The sequence below is a fragment of the Hyla sarda genome, chromosome 4, assembly GCF_029499605.1.
Source record: "Hyla sarda isolate aHylSar1 chromosome 4, aHylSar1.hap1, whole genome shotgun sequence".
In the NCBI taxonomy this organism is placed as follows: Eukaryota; Metazoa; Chordata; class Amphibia; order Anura; family Hylidae; genus Hyla; species Hyla sarda.
This window is the reverse complement of record NC_079192.1, coordinates 215,418,282-215,434,896: the sequence shown is the minus strand read 5'-3', so window position 1 is coordinate 215,434,896 and position 16,615 is coordinate 215,418,282. Positions and strand designations below refer to the sequence as shown.

The 16,615-nt window shown below is 40.6% G+C and overlaps 1 protein-coding gene across 2 annotated transcripts in view; it reads left to right on the top strand.

The window, feature by feature from the left end:
- The window catches only part of FBXL13 (F-box and leucine rich repeat protein 13), a 278,659-nt gene that overhangs the window by 89,269 nt on the left and 172,775 nt on the right, over positions 1 to 16,615 (top strand). For both annotated transcript variants that reach the window (XM_056573484.1, XM_056573483.1), the window contains 3 exons: positions 2,030 to 2,134; positions 10,968 to 11,063; positions 14,873 to 15,008. In XM_056573484.1, coding sequence (XP_056429459.1) covers positions 2,030 to 2,134; positions 10,968 to 11,063; positions 14,873 to 15,008 — 337 coding nt within the window. The remainder of the gene's footprint in view (positions 1 to 2,029; positions 2,135 to 10,967; positions 11,064 to 14,872; positions 15,009 to 16,615) is intronic.

The following is a 16,615-nucleotide window of genomic DNA, read 5'->3' as shown; positions in this document are numbered from 1 at the left end:
CTAATGTGCATAGACACCTTACAACTCTCCCCCTATGGACGATGTTGTAGGTGATGATAAGAATTGGGCATTTGGATTTTAACTGTCTGGAAGGGGCCTTCTGGCCTTTACTTTCGGAAAACATACTCATTGTTGAGTATGGACATGTAGGATGGAGGATTACGAGAGATAGCTGTCGCCAAATTTATCCCTTTGCTTAGGAAGTCTAAATATAAGCTTTTTGTTAAGGACCGTGCACCGGCCGCACACGACGGCCACAAGCACTTTGTCCCTGCTGTCGGCGGGGCTGGGATTCGCATCACGGGACGCGCCTGCATGTGAGTCCCAGACCGTCACTTACCAGGCTTCTCTGACTCCTCTGCTGCCTCTGTTTCTCTGCTCCGGCGCGCGCATCCTGTCTCTAAGGCCGCGCCCGTGCGTGTCGGAGCTCTGAAGTTTAAAGGGCCAGTGCGCCCATAATTAGTGTTTGCACCTGACACCACATTATAAGTCCCTGCACCTCCTACACTTCTCTGCCGGATTTTCAGTGCCCCTAGCCTGAGATTAAGCGACCCTTATAGCCTGTTAGCCTTACCCATGTATCCAGACCTTCCGCTACGTTATTAGACTCCGCACCTTTGCCGTCTGCTTTGACCTTCTGCTACGTTTGACTACGTTCCTGCCTTACCCTTTGGTACCTTGCCTTGCCCAGCTACCTGTGTGGTCGAGCCGTGTCGGCGGTAGCGACCTAGGTGTCGTCTACCTCAGGAAGCCCATCCTTGCGGCAGGCTCTGGTGAAGACCAGCGGCACCTTAGACTCCTCTCCCCGATATGGTCCGAGTCATCAGCTACACAGGTTAGAGGATCCACATCCAGCTCCGTTACACTTTTCTAAATATGAATCTAAAAGTGGTCATGATCGAATGGGGCCCCATTCCAGCTTTTGTGCCCAGATCCATGATTACTTGTTACGCCCCTGTACTAAACCATATGTTATAATAGTGCCAATCCTGGTCAACTTTTATTATAAGTTATCGGATACAGTGATGTTCTATTAAAAAAAAATAATTGCCGTGGTGAATGTAAGAAATATTGAAAAGCTGTAAAATGCTTTTTGTCACTACCTAATATAACAAGTTCTGTAGCACATTAACTCTAGTAGAATCGAAGCTGCCAATTCTTGAGTACTTACCATTCTAGCAGTTCCCAATGAATGTTTTACAGGCTGAGCTATCAAGTGTTTAATGTAGACGTAATAAAACTTTTATTGTTTCATAATATCTCAAGCACAGTCTTTTTATAGTTTCATAGTAATAGTTCTATGGTTAAAAAAAACATTTGGTCCATCATTTTAGAAAAAGATATGCAAAAACTTAAGGATAAATATAATTTTTTGGCAGCATGACAAAATGACATGGGGACTGTTATTTATGCTTGTCTCCCATGTAGTAAAGCCACCATGGACCAAACTTGTGAGCCCTGCACATCTTACAAATTAAAAGCCAGCAGGTTCAGGATTTTTACAACTTCATATTTCTATAGTCTGAGGCTATCTTAACATATTATTTTTGAGGCTGATAAAAAAAATTTTTGGCTATAAAAAGCCTGAACGTTTCAGACTTTTTTTTTTTGAGCCTTCTGTTTTACGTAAAAGCAACTGTTTGACATTTGGATGTATTGTGAAACATTTCTTGGTCATAACAATTTCGGCTGTAAAATAAAAGTCCCTTTTGAATTTCAAATAATACTTCTAGGGCATATTTTAAGCAATAAATGGCCATAACATGGCCTATAAACTGTTTGAGAATGTAGGCACCTTACAACTCTTCCCCTATAGGAGATGTCAGGGATGATAAGAATTGGGCAATTGGATTTTAACTACCCAGTCCTTTTTTTCTCGGGAAGATAAACCACCACTCAAGTTGTCAGTTCTACATTTTTTTTATTATTATTATTATTATTATTATGATGATTATTAATATATTTACTTATATCTGGTGAATATAACCAAATTTCTGCTATAATTTTGTAATCATTTTATTTTCACAAGCGTTTGGAAAGAGGGGAAATGGATGATTTTGGAAACGTCAGTTCTTCCGCCATGCGGGAAGGTGAAGATGATATTTCTCAACTACCACAGAGGGCTCTCTTTAAGGTACAATACTTTTGAATCCGTTCTATGCTGTTTTGTATTGTCTTAAATCTCTATGGAAATATTACATTTAGATGAAATTTACATTTCTTTCCATTCTACAGAATGGTTGACTTGCAATTTTACATGGCTATTTTATTTCATAGGCTAAACTGATATGTGAATTGGGGCTGGGGAGGTGGTTGCTGCTTAGGCTTTCCCATTGTTAGCCAGGTTTTTACACAGTTTAGTATTTTTCTATTTTTTCTTGGACACAGAAAAAGAGAGACTGAAACTTTTTGTCTTTCAATCCATTAGCTTTAAAACTGCATAAAACAAACCGACAAGTGAACACACTTGTAAATTTTATGCATTGAACATTTGGTGTAATATTACAATGGGTTACAGACAATTGACTTTGGGGTTCACAGAACAAAAGGTTATCTAGTGTAGCAGCGCATCCAATTACAGTGGTTCTGGGGTCTTCACATTATATTTGGCTACCATCGTATGTATCACACCTTTATCATTGTGACTACTACTTATAGGTCCGGCATAACCTGAGATACTGCTTTTTATCTTGTCTCTTGGTTATAGTTTTTCTTGTTTGTTTGTTTTTTTGAGAATATTTTTTCTTTTATGTGACATTTTGAAATATATATTAAAAGTTGTTTACGGCTCCTCTCCTTTGTACTATGTAGTAACATAGTTCATAAGGTTGAAAAAAGACCAGAGTCCATCAGGTTCAACCTATATCCCTAATGAGTCCCTACTGAGTTGATGGCAAAAAAACCAAATACTAGAGTTAAAAATTCCTTCAACCTTCCTGGAACAACCTTCTGTATACATAAGTATACATAACCAGTAATGTTATTAAACTCCAAAAATGCATCCAGACCTCTTTGGAACTCTTTTACAGAGTTCTCCATGATCACCTCCTCTGGCAGAGAGTTCCATAGTGTCACTACTCTACAGTAAAGAACCCCCGTCTGTGCTGGTGTAGAAACCTTCTTTCCTCAAGACGTAGAGGATGCCCCCTTGTTATGGATACAGTCCTAGGTATAAATAGATCATGGGAGAGATCTCTGTATGGTCCCCTATATATTTAAACATAGGTATTAGGTCACCCCTAAGCCTTCTTTTTTTCTAAACTAAATAACCCTGTTTCACACTGTGCTCCGGCTGCAAGCACCAGCCGTGAGCGCAGTGTCCCCGACCGCCGGCGGGGCCAGGATTCGCATCACGGGACGCTCCCGCTTGCGAATCCCGGCCCGTCACTCACCACGTCCCGCTCCTGCAGCTCTTTCACTCTCTCAGCTCCGGCCTCGCGTTCCCATCCTTTAGGGTGCGCGGGCGCCAGAGCTTTGAAATTTAAAGGGCCAGTACTCCCATAATTAGTAAAAGCACCTGACAGCACATTATAAGTTGTTGCACCTCCCACACACCCCTGCCGGATCTTCAGTGCCAATTGCCTGAGCGAAAGCGTTCCCTATTGCCTGTTTTGCCATACCTGTGTATCCAGACCTTCCTGCTACATTTTTTGACTATGAACCTTTGCCGCCTGCCTTGACCTTCTGCTACGTTGACTACGCTACAGCCTCCTCCTTCGGTACCTCGCCTTGCCCAGTTACCTGTGTGGTTGAGCTGTGTCGGGGGTAGCGACCTGGGTGTCGCCTGCCACAGCAAGCCCATCCTGCCTTGCGGCGGGCTCTGGTGAGACCCACGGCACCTTAGCAAAACTGTCCCCAGCGTGTGATTTCTCTCATTTTCCAGTCAAGTTGAGGAGAATGACGTTTAACCCATGGAAGACCGAGAAGAAGCTACGAAATACAATGTGGTAGGACATAGAACTCAATTTTTTTTCTTGTGCAAGGCTCCTACTTGCATGACGAGAGGCTCTGTGCGGAATAGCACCTTACAGTCCAGATTGTGTCCATTAACAGAAGAAATATACAAGGGCTTAGCAAGCTGAGTCACAGGAAGTTGATGTTTATGGACCAAGGAATCGTCAATGAAGTCACCAGCAGAACCTGAGTCCAAAAATGCGGAAACGAAGAATGAAGACTTGGCCGAAGTATAGACTTGAACAGGGATGGTCAATCAAGGAGAGGTAGTATTCACACCTAGGGACGCCTCTCCCACATGTCCTAGGTGTGAGCGTTTCCCGGACGCTGTGGACATATAACACAGTCTTTGAGAAAGTGCACACAAGGCTTCATCGTTCCAAGCCAGTTCTGAGGCAAGAGTGAGGAATTGAACCGCATAGTCACCGACGGATGAATTCCCTTGGCAGAGGAGGCTTGTGCGGGTTCTTCAAATATACTGCGGGATTCAGCAAGGAAGGCCGTCAGGTTAGAGGAAACCGGATCATTACGATCCCAGAGAGGTGTAGCCCAAGCCAGAGCTTTTCCAGACTAAAGGCTGACCACAAACGCCACCTGTGCTCTTTCCATCGGGAACTGATCCGCCATGAGCTCCAGATTCATGGAACACAGAGTCACAAGCCCCTACACATCTTTGGATCACCATCATACTTCAAGGGTAAGGTAGATGAAGCTTGGATCCGCAAGGAGCAGCAGGAACAGGTGGAGAGATTGGAGCAGGTTGTGTCTGCTCCTGCTGTTGCTGCATGGCTAGAAGCTGTTGCATCATAGCAGACAATTGGCTCAGTTGTTGCACCTGACAGGCTAACTGCTGCGACTGTAGAACCACAATGGAGGGAAGATCCGTAACTTCATGCAGAGGTACCTCAGTGGGGTCTATGGCCAGATCTTACTGTAAAGACTCACAGCAGTAGGCAGGATTCTCAGGAGGCAGTGGATCCACTGGACCTGTGTGGCAGGCGGCTGAGGAGAAGAGAGGCATTAGGAATTAGGCAAGATGAGGTCTGGATAGCGGGAGGTCAGGACTGGCGGCACAGGTGTGTAGACAGGAACGTAGCAGGAGGTCAATAGGCAGGCGGCAAGGAGCAAGGTCAGGTCATGAAATTAATGGGTCTGTAACACTGTAAGGCTAAACAAACAAACACTTTCTCTAGGGCACTGGTGCAACAAAGATCCGGCAGGGAGTGAAGGAAGATGCAGATATTTATAAAAAAAAAAACAGTGCAGGTGACAATCATAATTACAGGCGCACTGGCCCTTTAAATCAGAGAGCTCTGGCACGTGCTGAGGGAAGACAGAGGGAGGAGATTGGCACGGAGATGAGACATGGGCTGGGACTTGCATTCGGGAGCATCCCGCGTTGCGAATCACATCCCTGCCGGCTGGGGAAGGGAGAGTGGGGATGCACTCATGGCCAGCATATCTGGCCGGAGAGCTAGGTGTAACATATAATAAATAGAACAAGACCCAAGACTGACCCCTGTGGTACCCCACTAGTAACAGTCACCCAATCAGAATAAGTACCATTTATAACCACCCTCTTGGTGTTGAGCCAGTTGCATACCCACTTGCACACATTCTCCCCCAGCCACATCCTTCTCATTTTATGCACCAATCTTTTATTTGGCACCGTACAAATGCTTTGGAAAAATCCAGATATACGACATCCAGGGACTCCCCCTGGTCCAGTCTGGAGCTCACCTCCTCATAAAAGCTGATCAGGTTAGTTTGACAGGACAGATCCCTCATAAAGCCATTCTGATATGGAGTCATACATTTATTTTTATCAAGATACTCCAAAATAGCATCCCTTAGAAAACCCTCAAACAATTTACATACAACGGTGGTTAAACTAACAGGTCTATAATTCCCGGGGTCACCTTTTGACCCCTTTTTAAATATTGGCACCGCATTTGCTGTGCGCCAGTGCTGGGGAACAGTCCCTGTCACTATAGAGTCCATGAATATTAAAAATAGGGGTCTGTCTATTACATTACTTAATTCCTTTAGAACACGGGGGTGAATGCCATCTGGGTCTGGTGATTTGTCTATTTTGATTTTTTGTAGGCGGCACTGTACTTCTTCCTGGGTTAGACTGGTGACCTGTACTGGGGAGTTTACCTTATCTCGCTGTATTTCACCTGGCATTTGCTTTTCCTCGGTGAATACAGTGGAGAAGAATTTGTTTAACATATTTGCTTTTTCCTGATTCCCGTTTATAATTTCTTTCTCATCATTTTTTAAAGGGCCTACACTTTCATTTTTGACCTTTTTGCTATTTATATAGTTAAAGAAAATTTTGGGGTTAGTTTTACTCTCTTTGGCAATAGGTCTTTCTGTCTCTATTTTTTGCAGCTTTTATCTGTTTTTTTACATATTTTAAATTTTACTTCACTGCCGTCCTGTTTTAGTAGTTTAAATGCTTTATTTTTGTCATTTATTGCCCCCTTAACATTTTTATTCATCTATATTGGTTTTCTTTTATTCCTGACCCTTTTATTCCCATGAGGTGTATACCTCTTACAGTGAAGATTTTAAATATTCTTAAGTCTCCCATTTAGTGTCAATGTTCTTGTTTTTGAGGACATTATCCCATTTTATATTGTTAAGGGCTTCTCTGAGTTGATCAAACTTTGCATTCCTAAAGTTCATTGTTTTTGTGGCCCCTCGCAAGGTTCCCTTATTGAAGAACAAGTTATAATGTATTATATTATGATCACTATTTTCTAGTTGTCCTTCTACCTGCACATTAGTTACTCTGTCAAGTCTATTGGTTAATATTAAGTCTAGTAGGGGCCCCCTCTGGTCAGGCCTTGCACCATTTGGGACAGATAATTGTCTTTAGCTATAGTCAGAAACCTGTTTCCTTTATGAGATTCACAGGTCTTAGTCTCCCAGTTTATATCAGGATAGTTAAAGTCCCCCATTATTATCACCTCATTCTGATTTGCTGCCTTGTTTATTTGGCTCAGTAATTGATCTTCTGCCTCTTCCATTATGTTTGGTGGCTTATAGCAGAATATTTTCAGAATTCATATATTTCTACCCATAATGACTCCACATTATCGTTTCCCTCCCGTATATCCTCCCGCAGCACGGCCTTCAGACTGGACTTTACTTAAAGACAAACTCCTCCCCCATTCCATTTTTTCTTATCCTTCCTGAATAGACTATAGCCCAGTCACAGCTATCGTCCAACCAAGTCTCTGTTATACCCACTATGTCATAATTCTCCTCAGACATTATCAACCCCAGTTCGTCAGTTTTATTGGACAGACTTCTGGCATTAGTCAACATGCAATTCAGTGGTGTGTGTTTTTTTTTCTTCCTATGAAGCCTATCCCTATTAAATATTCTAACCCCTCCCTCCGCTCCACCCCAGGTACATTAATAAGTCCCCCCTCTCTATCTGCACTATCTTCTCCCTCTATGTTGTAGGTTCCTTCCCCCCAGTCCCTAGTTTAAATACTCCTCCATCCTTCTAGCCATCTTCTCCCCAAGCACAGCTGCACCATCCCCATTGAGGTGCAGCCCATCCCTACGGTAGAGCCAGTAGCTGACAACGAAGTCGGCCCAGTTCTCCATGAACCCAAACCCCTCCTTCCTACACCAGCTTCTGAGCCACTTGTTTACCTCCCTAATCTCCCGCTGCCTCTCTGGTGTGGCTCGTGGTACAGGTAATATTTCAGAAAATATTACCTTTGGAGGTCCTTGCCTTAAGCTTGCGGCCTAAGTCCCTGAAATCATTTTTAAGGACACTCCACCTACCTCTTACTTTGTCATTGGTGCCAATATGTACCATGACCACTGGGTTCTCTTCAGCCCCACCAAGCAACCTGTCAACCCGATCCGCGATGTGCCGAACTCGAGCACCAGGCAAACAACATACTGTTCGGCGATCCCGGTCTTAGTGACAAATCACCCTGTCTGTCCCCCTAATAATTAAGTCCCCCACTACCAGTACCTGTCTGGCCTGCCATGCACTCCTCCTTCCCTCCATACTGGAGCAGACACCCCCCTGGCGGTCAGACGCAGAGTCCTGCTGCAGTACTGCTAGCTCTGAAATGGCATGCCCTCATTGTTTTCTAACTGTAACCCAGCTAGCTGCCTGACTGTCCTGCACCTCCGTCCCACTATCCTCCCCCACCTCTACCCCAGAGAGTACTTGCTCAATGAGCAGGAGACTCCTCTCTAAATTGTCAATGCGTTTCAGTGTTGCCAGTTGCTCCTCTAGATCCAGGATCTGGGCTTCCAAATGAACAACTCACACACATCTCGCACAACAATATGCACCCTCAAACTGCTGTTCAAGGATTGCATACATCGCGCAAGATGTACACCGGACTTTATTTTCCAACATGGAGACCATCTTGTTATGGGGATTTCACAAAGTAACACTCAAACTCCTGTTTTACAACTCTCTTTCAACTGCCTCTCTTCCAAAGCAACACTCAGGCAGAGCAAGCTCAGAACTAAGTCCCAAACTAAGATTTGAGCACCTGTGACCAATCTACCCCTCCTCCCTCTATGTGCAAATGTAAGTACTCACACAAATCACTCCAGCTCCACAGATTCACTCCGCTCAGCAGATATATCTCCTGTTTTACAACTCTCTTTCAACTGCCCCTCTTCCAAAGCAACACTCAGACAAAGCAGAGGTCCTCTGCAAGACCACTCTTCTTCTTCTTGCTGAGGTCCTTTGCAAGACCATTCTTCTAACAGTGCAGATTTTTTTTCCATTATTAACTAAACAAATACATGTGGCCATAGATACTAAATAGGTCAGCCAACAACTATCTTGCTGAATCACCCCATATGCACACTGCCATGCACAGTAGGTGGTTTCAATCAACATGTATCTGATGTCTATGGTCAGCCTTAGGAATAGCCAAACACCAATCTTGACCTCCTAGAACCTCACCTGGTCTCTTTGTTTAACACCTTGCACATTTTGTAAGACTTACATCCCTTTATCTGTTGCCTTACTATTGAACATGTTTCATAAGTGTGACAAAGACCACTAAAACCACCTCAACTACTGCCTCATATATTTATTAAATAATTTTTTTTTCTGATGACTATCCAAAATCTATCCTCCAATCTCAATACTTTTCTACTAGGTTTCCAGGTGGGTAAAAGCATACATAGGGATATTACATTATGATCGAAAGAGAATTGTAGGGTATATTCTTTTCTATTTATTTATTTATTTGTATCTGTTTTTTTATTTACATTTTTTAGCACATTATGGGGGTCGCTATCATACCTGAGCTCCTTTAAACAGCATTTAGAGATATTTTTTACAGCAATCCCAATAGACATAGGCACAATAAACTTGAGGGGACCTTATTCACTTTTATAGGAATTTTTTTATAGGCTTCTTTAGGCATGCTCTGTGATCTGTCCGAAGGTCATTGTGCAAGAACGGAGAAGGGAGGCTGAGCTCTGACTTATCACCTTATTGTGAATAGTCATGTGCTGTCTTATCCATCTGTTGTCACTTTTCACTATAATCATGTCTGTGATGATAAGGAGGATTGCTGTAAAGTGTTCTCTAAAAAGTAATTCTTTAATATAGTACTGTACTGTAATCATTAATACTAATTTCAGCTGAGAAAACTGTCTAATGATAATAGGATTTCTTATTTCCTACAGTGCTGGTTCCCAACCTGTGGCTCTCCAGCTATTGAAAAATAACAACAGATTGTCCCACTGGTGACAGGGGCTGTTGTAGAAAGCTACAATCTGTATAAAGTACTGATGGTGCTGTAAAAAATTAGGGGAATTTAAAATATAGCTCAGAAAGGCTTTTTTCATTTAATTTAGCGTTAAATTACAATTTGACATGTTACACAGACATGTCAAAAGTTAACATCATTTGGGGTCTCAGTGCTTAGACTCTTTCCAATCGTTCGTCATAGCCAGCTAAAACATGTGATGTGGTAACATGCTTAATTTTCCAGCTTGGTCGCGCATTTAAACTGATACAGCAGACAGCTCCATTATAGTCTATGGAGCCAGTCTCCTGCATCCAGCGCCGAGATGGGGAGTAAAACGTGCTAACCTGCACATCACCCAGCTATAACTAACAATCAGAGGGGTCTCATGACTGAGACCCCAACCGATCTTAACTCTTGACATGACATGTCCAGATATTGGCCACAATCAGGGAATCGCTAGCTAATGGCTAACAGCTGATTGTTTGTTCCTATTCCTTGAGATTCACTAATAATTTAAATTAGCGCAATGCTTTAATATAACACGTGAATTAAAGAGGTGCTATGGTGAAAAAACATTTTTTTGAAATCAACTTCTTTTTAAAAATCTTAATCCATCCAGTACTTATCAGCTGCTGTATTCTTCACAGGAAGTTCTTTTCTTTTTGAATGTTTTTTCTGTCTGACCACAGTGCTCTCTGCTGACACCTCTGTCCATTTTTGGAACAGTCCAGAGCAGGAGCAAATCCCCATAGCAAACCTATCCTGCTCTGGACAGTTCCTGACATGGACAGAGGTGTCAGCAGAGAGCACTTAGGTCAGACAGAAAATACATTTGAAAAAGAAAAGACCTTCCTCTGTAGTATACAGCATCTGATAAGTACTGGAATGATTAAGAATTTTAAATAGAAGTAATTTACAAATCAGTTGATTTAAAAAAATAATAATTTTCACCGGAGTACCCCAATTAAAGAGATCAGAATTACTTTTGTGGAATATGTTTACAGTGTTTATTTTTCTTAGAAGCACTTCTGATTATTCAGGGTCTTGTATATTGTACAAGATGCACATTTTACTTCTTTTACACTTTACACATTAGAGAATTTTCATGCTGCCTCTTCTAAAACACATTTTTCCTTAATATACTTCATATTTATATTGTGGTTACAGACACTGTGCTAGCTTTGTTATTCTCATTTCTCATCTTTTATATATTTCATATGTTATAATAATGTTCTTTGCTGTGTTTCCCTACAGATATTTGGCTTTATGGATTTGATAGACCTAGCAAGGATTGCTCAAGTTTGCAGATCTTGGAAGATAATAGCTCAAAATAGTTTACTGTGGAATAGTGTAAGTACATTTATTTTCACAGATTGTTAAATAAATTAATACAAAATATCCTTTAGATATAACGAATACGTAGGAAATGAGCTCACCAAAGGTTACAGAAGAAATCCCAGTGCACAGAACGCCACTGTGCAGGTGATCAATCCCAACTAAGAAAGTAGTCCAGCACTAGCAGGAGTAGTGGTATAAAAGCTTCATCTTTATTCCAAAATTCAGTAAAATCAACAAAATAGCAAATACAGGTACCAAGTGCAGGAATATAGCTTGACACATTTCACGGTAGCCCACTTTATCAAAAGAAATTTAGTAGTTCTCCTTTCTTCTCTTTATCCAGCCTAGACCCTTATGACAGCTTCTCCTGGCTGCAACTAATCTCTGCAAGGTTTTCTGCCCAGATTTCTGGCCTATACCATACTTGCCACATGCGTCAGAAAAATGGTTTACACTGTGGCCCCTAAATACAAAAATGGCTATGCTACTTAATACTACTGCCTCTGTTTTAAAAAAAATGTCCACATTGTTTCTCCTTAACCCCTTAAGGGCCAAGCCCATTTTAACCTTAAGAACCAGGCCAATTTAATTTTTGCTTTTCTTTTTTTCCTCCTCGCCTTCTAAAATCCATAACTCTTTTAGATTTCCAACTACAAACCCTTATAAGGGCTTTATTTTTTGCGTGACCAATTGTACTTTATAATGAATCATCTAATTTTACCATAAAATGTACGCCGAACCCCAAAAATTTTTTTTTTTAGGGAGGAAATTTAAATGAAAACCACAATTTTGCACATTTTGGAGGGTTTCGTTTTCACACTGTATACTTTACAGTAAAAATGACATGTGTTCTTAATTTTGTGGGTCAATACGATTAAAATGATACCCATGGCTAGATACTTTTATATTTTTGTACTGCTTAAAAAAAATCTAAAACTTTTTATACAAAATCGAAAATCGCCCTATTTTGACCACCTATAACTTTTTCAATTCTTCGTATATAGAGCGGTATGAGGGCTAACTTTTTGCGCCGTCATCTGTACCTTTTATCGATACCACATTTGCATATATAAAACTTTTAGATCATTTTTGATTAATAATTTTTAAAGTTTACGCCGTTCACCGTACGGGATCATTAACATTATATTTTGATGGTTCGGACATTTACACACGCGGTGGTACCAAATATGTTTATTAAAAAAAAAATTTGTTTTTGGGGGTAAAATGGGAAAAACTGACAATTTTCATTTTTATTGGGGGAGGGGATTTTTTTTTACTTTTTTTTTTTTACATTTTTCAACTTTTTTTTACACTTTTTTATGTCCCCATAGGAGACTGTCTATAGCAATCATTTGATTGCTAATACTGTTCAGTTCTATGCATAGGGCATAGCACTGATCAGTATTATCGGTGATCTTCTGCTCTGGTCTGCTCGATCTCAGACCAGAGCGGGAGACGGATGGAGGCAGGTGAGGGGACCTCCGTCCGTCATTACAGTTGATCGGATCCCCGTGGCAGCGCTGCGGGTGATCCGATCATTAACATGCGCACTGCCGCAGATGCCGTGATCTGTACTGATCAAGGCATCTGAAGGGTTAATGGCGGACATCTGCGTGATCGCGGATGTCGGCCATTACCGGCTGGTCCCCGACACATTTACGTCCGTGGTCATTAAGGGGTTAAAAATAAACATGCCTACACAGTGTTCCCTTAATCAAAGCGGCCAACTCTATGCCCATTGTTTTAAATAATACCAACTTTGTGCCTCCTAAATAATAAAAATGCCCTCACTGTGCCCTTTTAACAAGTCCTGTTATTGCTGTTTGGACCAGTTGCCCTTCTGCATGTTCAGGGATCAGAACAGCGGTAGGTAGGATTCATAGCCTCTATTCATATACAAGTTAAAAGAAGGGGACAGCACTGTTAACGAACCTTATTGGGCAGCCACAGTGATGATTCACTCTTTCCTTGTGTCTTCGCTTGCATTCTGTGCTTCTAAATCCAGCTGAAACTGATGGCAAAAATGAATAGTCTGCACTAATATGGACTGGGTTTGGATTCCGATTCTCCTTGCTTGTATAATCCAACTGTGTTTTTAACAATCAGATAAGGGAAAACTGACCACACCACATTGTATATATTCCATGCAGTTTTAGTTTTCAGGGCAAATATATTACTTTTGCATATGCCATATGTGCATTAAAGGGGTATTCCGCTGCCCCAGCATTTGGAACATTTTGTTCCAAAAGCTTGAAGCGGGCGGCGGGGATCGTGACGTCATGCCATGCCCCCTCATTACAAGTCTATGGGAGGGGGCACGGCGTGCATTAAGTGGGAGTGGCGTGACGTCACATCCCCTGCCGGGTGCTGCAAAGAGGATAGGGGATAAGATGTCTAGGGGTGGAGTACCCTCTTAAATGGACTCTACTACCAGTTTTGGCAAATGTATCCACTAGTATTGCTAAATAGAAGATATTTTGAGCTCATTGGTGCACTGGGGTGTGACTGTATCTCTAGTAGGAACTTCTATGCCCACCTGGATCTCCTTCACATTTTTCTAGGCCAGGCAACCACAGTGCACCAAAGACCTAATTTGCAAGTTCCTGGACAATGATGCTTCACATCAAGATACTAAAGGTAGCGGTCATTGCTTAATAACGTCCTTTATTCAGCATTACCAGAGGTTTAATTTCTCCAAAACTGGTGGTAAAGAAATAAGACTGCAAACTTGCCTCCCCTGCTGTACCCACTGTCAGATCCTAGCTATATACAATATTAATATATTTGCCCTGAAAACCCCTTTAGTTCATGATAAATAAACATGATAAAAGAGGCTTATCAGTCCTCTTTAACCTTATTAAATATTTCAATAAATTAATGAACTACATGAACAGCATGATTTGTATAGCCACAAAAGCAACTGCACTTGATGACAGCAGTGTTGTGCCAGGCACTATTACTATTAGTTATGAATGTTTCCATTAGTTAGAACTTTTGACTAGATAAATCTACTGCAGATTCTTATTTGCAAGATAAAGTTAAAACTTTTCATTTTGCATTGGCATTTTTTGCATCTGTCAAAAACATGTGCATGTAAAATGAATGTTAAATATACTAAACAGTGAATAGATTTTTACTTACATTACATAATGTGACATCTCAAGCTTGGCACTGATTGACATTTCTTTTAATATTGTTGTACTTTTTTTTTATTCTGTATTAAAAGTCTGTAGAATAAACAGTAGGGCAAACACTACTAAGGGAACACAAACTAAAGGAAAGGAAAAAAAGAAAGACCAAGAGGGGATAAAATACCTTGGATCTGGCACAGCATGTAAAGCCAGTCAAATATAGTAACTGTGCACAATACAGAATACTTACAAATCACATCTCAGAGTTCAGATGAAAGAGTAACAAAACTTCATGTATCTTAGAGAAGATATACATAACATTAAAACATTAAGATATTAATATCTTGAAGGTAAGTAAAGAATATATAGAAAGGAAAACTGAGGAGAAAAGGGGAAACCTAAAACCTCGTAGATGACAGGAGAAAAGAGTTGCATACAGATTAGGGTTAGTAGGAATCATTTTCATATAATGAGACATCAGCAATACTCTCTTATATTCTGAAGTGGAAACAGTGACACCAATGCTTCCAAATTATATTATTTAAGGCTCAGAAAAAATTAGGCTCAGAGTTAAAATCTGCCATAAACTCTTTTTACATGTAAAAGCAATGAATTTCTTTCAACCAAGAGGTTATATTTGTTATGGAAGTAGATTTCTAATGGTAGAAAATTCTTTTCATTTATTTGTAGATCGATTTCTCCTCAGTTAGGCATCGCATTCAAGACAAATTTGTGATCAACATCTTACGAAAGTGTCGTCCTTATGTCATTCGTTTAAATCTACGTAGGTGTTCCACACTGCATTGGTCTACTTTTAAAGGCATAGGTATGAATATTTTTCCTTAACATTTTCATAAATGTTGTAAATGCTTTTGTAAATGTAAAAATATACAAATACATTGTCAAATTTATAATGGAGATAACGCAAGTTTGAATTTACATTTACTATACTTAAATGCTGTGGACACCTTTACACTGAATTCTTTGATTCTTGTTTTTAGTTTCTTAATGCAAAAAAATAAATAAAAAATAGTGACTAAATAGTTTTCATTAGAAATTTCCATGTAGCTGCTACTAAAGTTAGCTGTGGAGAACAGCTCACACAGGCTGAAGAGAAAGAGGGGTGTACACAAAAAGCAGTCTTCAGGGGAGAATCATATAGAGATAAAGAAAAAATTAAATACAGTCTGTAGAAGCAAACATAACCAATGTTATTAATAAACACCAATAGAGAATTTTTGCACCATAAGAAAGTACAATGCAAGTATAAAAAAATGCTTTTCAAAGGTGTCCATAGCCCTTTTAAGGGGTACTCCACTGGAAAACATTTTTTTTTTAAACAACTGATGCCAGAAAGTTAAACAGATTTGTAAATTACTTCTATTAAAAAATCTTAATCCTCCCAGTACTTATCAGATGCTGTATGCTCCACAGGAAGTTCTTTTCTTTTTCAATTTCCTTTCTGCCTGACCACAGTGCTCTCTGCTAACACCTCTGTCCATTTTAGAACCTATCCAGAATAGGAGCAAATACTCATAGAAAACCTATTCTGCTCTAGACAGTTCCTAAAATGGACAGATGTGTCAGCAGAGAGCACTGTGGTCAGCCAGAAAGGAAATTCAAAAAGAAAAGAACTCCCTGTGGATCATAACAACAGCTGATAAGTACTAGAAGGATTAAGATTTTTTAATAGAAGTGATTTACAAATCTGTTTAATTTTCTGGCACCAGTTGATTTAAAAAAAAGTTTTCCAGTAGAGTACCCCTTTAAGCAAATATACAACTGTCTCTTTCTTGAATGAGGTTAGATTTTTATATGAAACCTGTCATCAGATTTTACCAAATACATTGCATGGCAATGTGTTACATATAGCCAAATCTTCCTCCTCCTCATTCCTGGGAAACGTTTCTGCCCACAGGGAGGGTGAGGATATAAAATTTTAAAGTGACCCAGCTATACTCACCTAGTCCCACTTATTCGGCTGTAATCACACTCCCTCAGCGTGGCTGACAGCCCGTGCACAGCTCGCATCATCTCTTTGCTCCGTCTGCATATCGAGCAGAGCGGTGACGAGGGATGTCAGTCACCGTGATTGCAGAGCGGCCGACGGGACAAGGTGAGTATAGCTTCCCACCCAGGGGATGACTTACGGGGCCGGTGGGGGACACTTTTAAATGCTATAGTCTCACCATCCCTGCGGGCAGGAACATCTCCCGGGGATAGTGAGGAAAGATGATTTTGCTGTATATAACACATTGCTTGTAACTTCCTGTTTAAATATATGTTATTAGTTTTTTGTTTTTGCATAGTGTACAGCAAGGCAAAACAGTATATTACAAAGCTAACAATCTCATATACACATTTTATTGCTATATATACAATTATTATAGTAAAGTACCGTTTTCATTTTTTTTTAATTATCATAGAATTTTA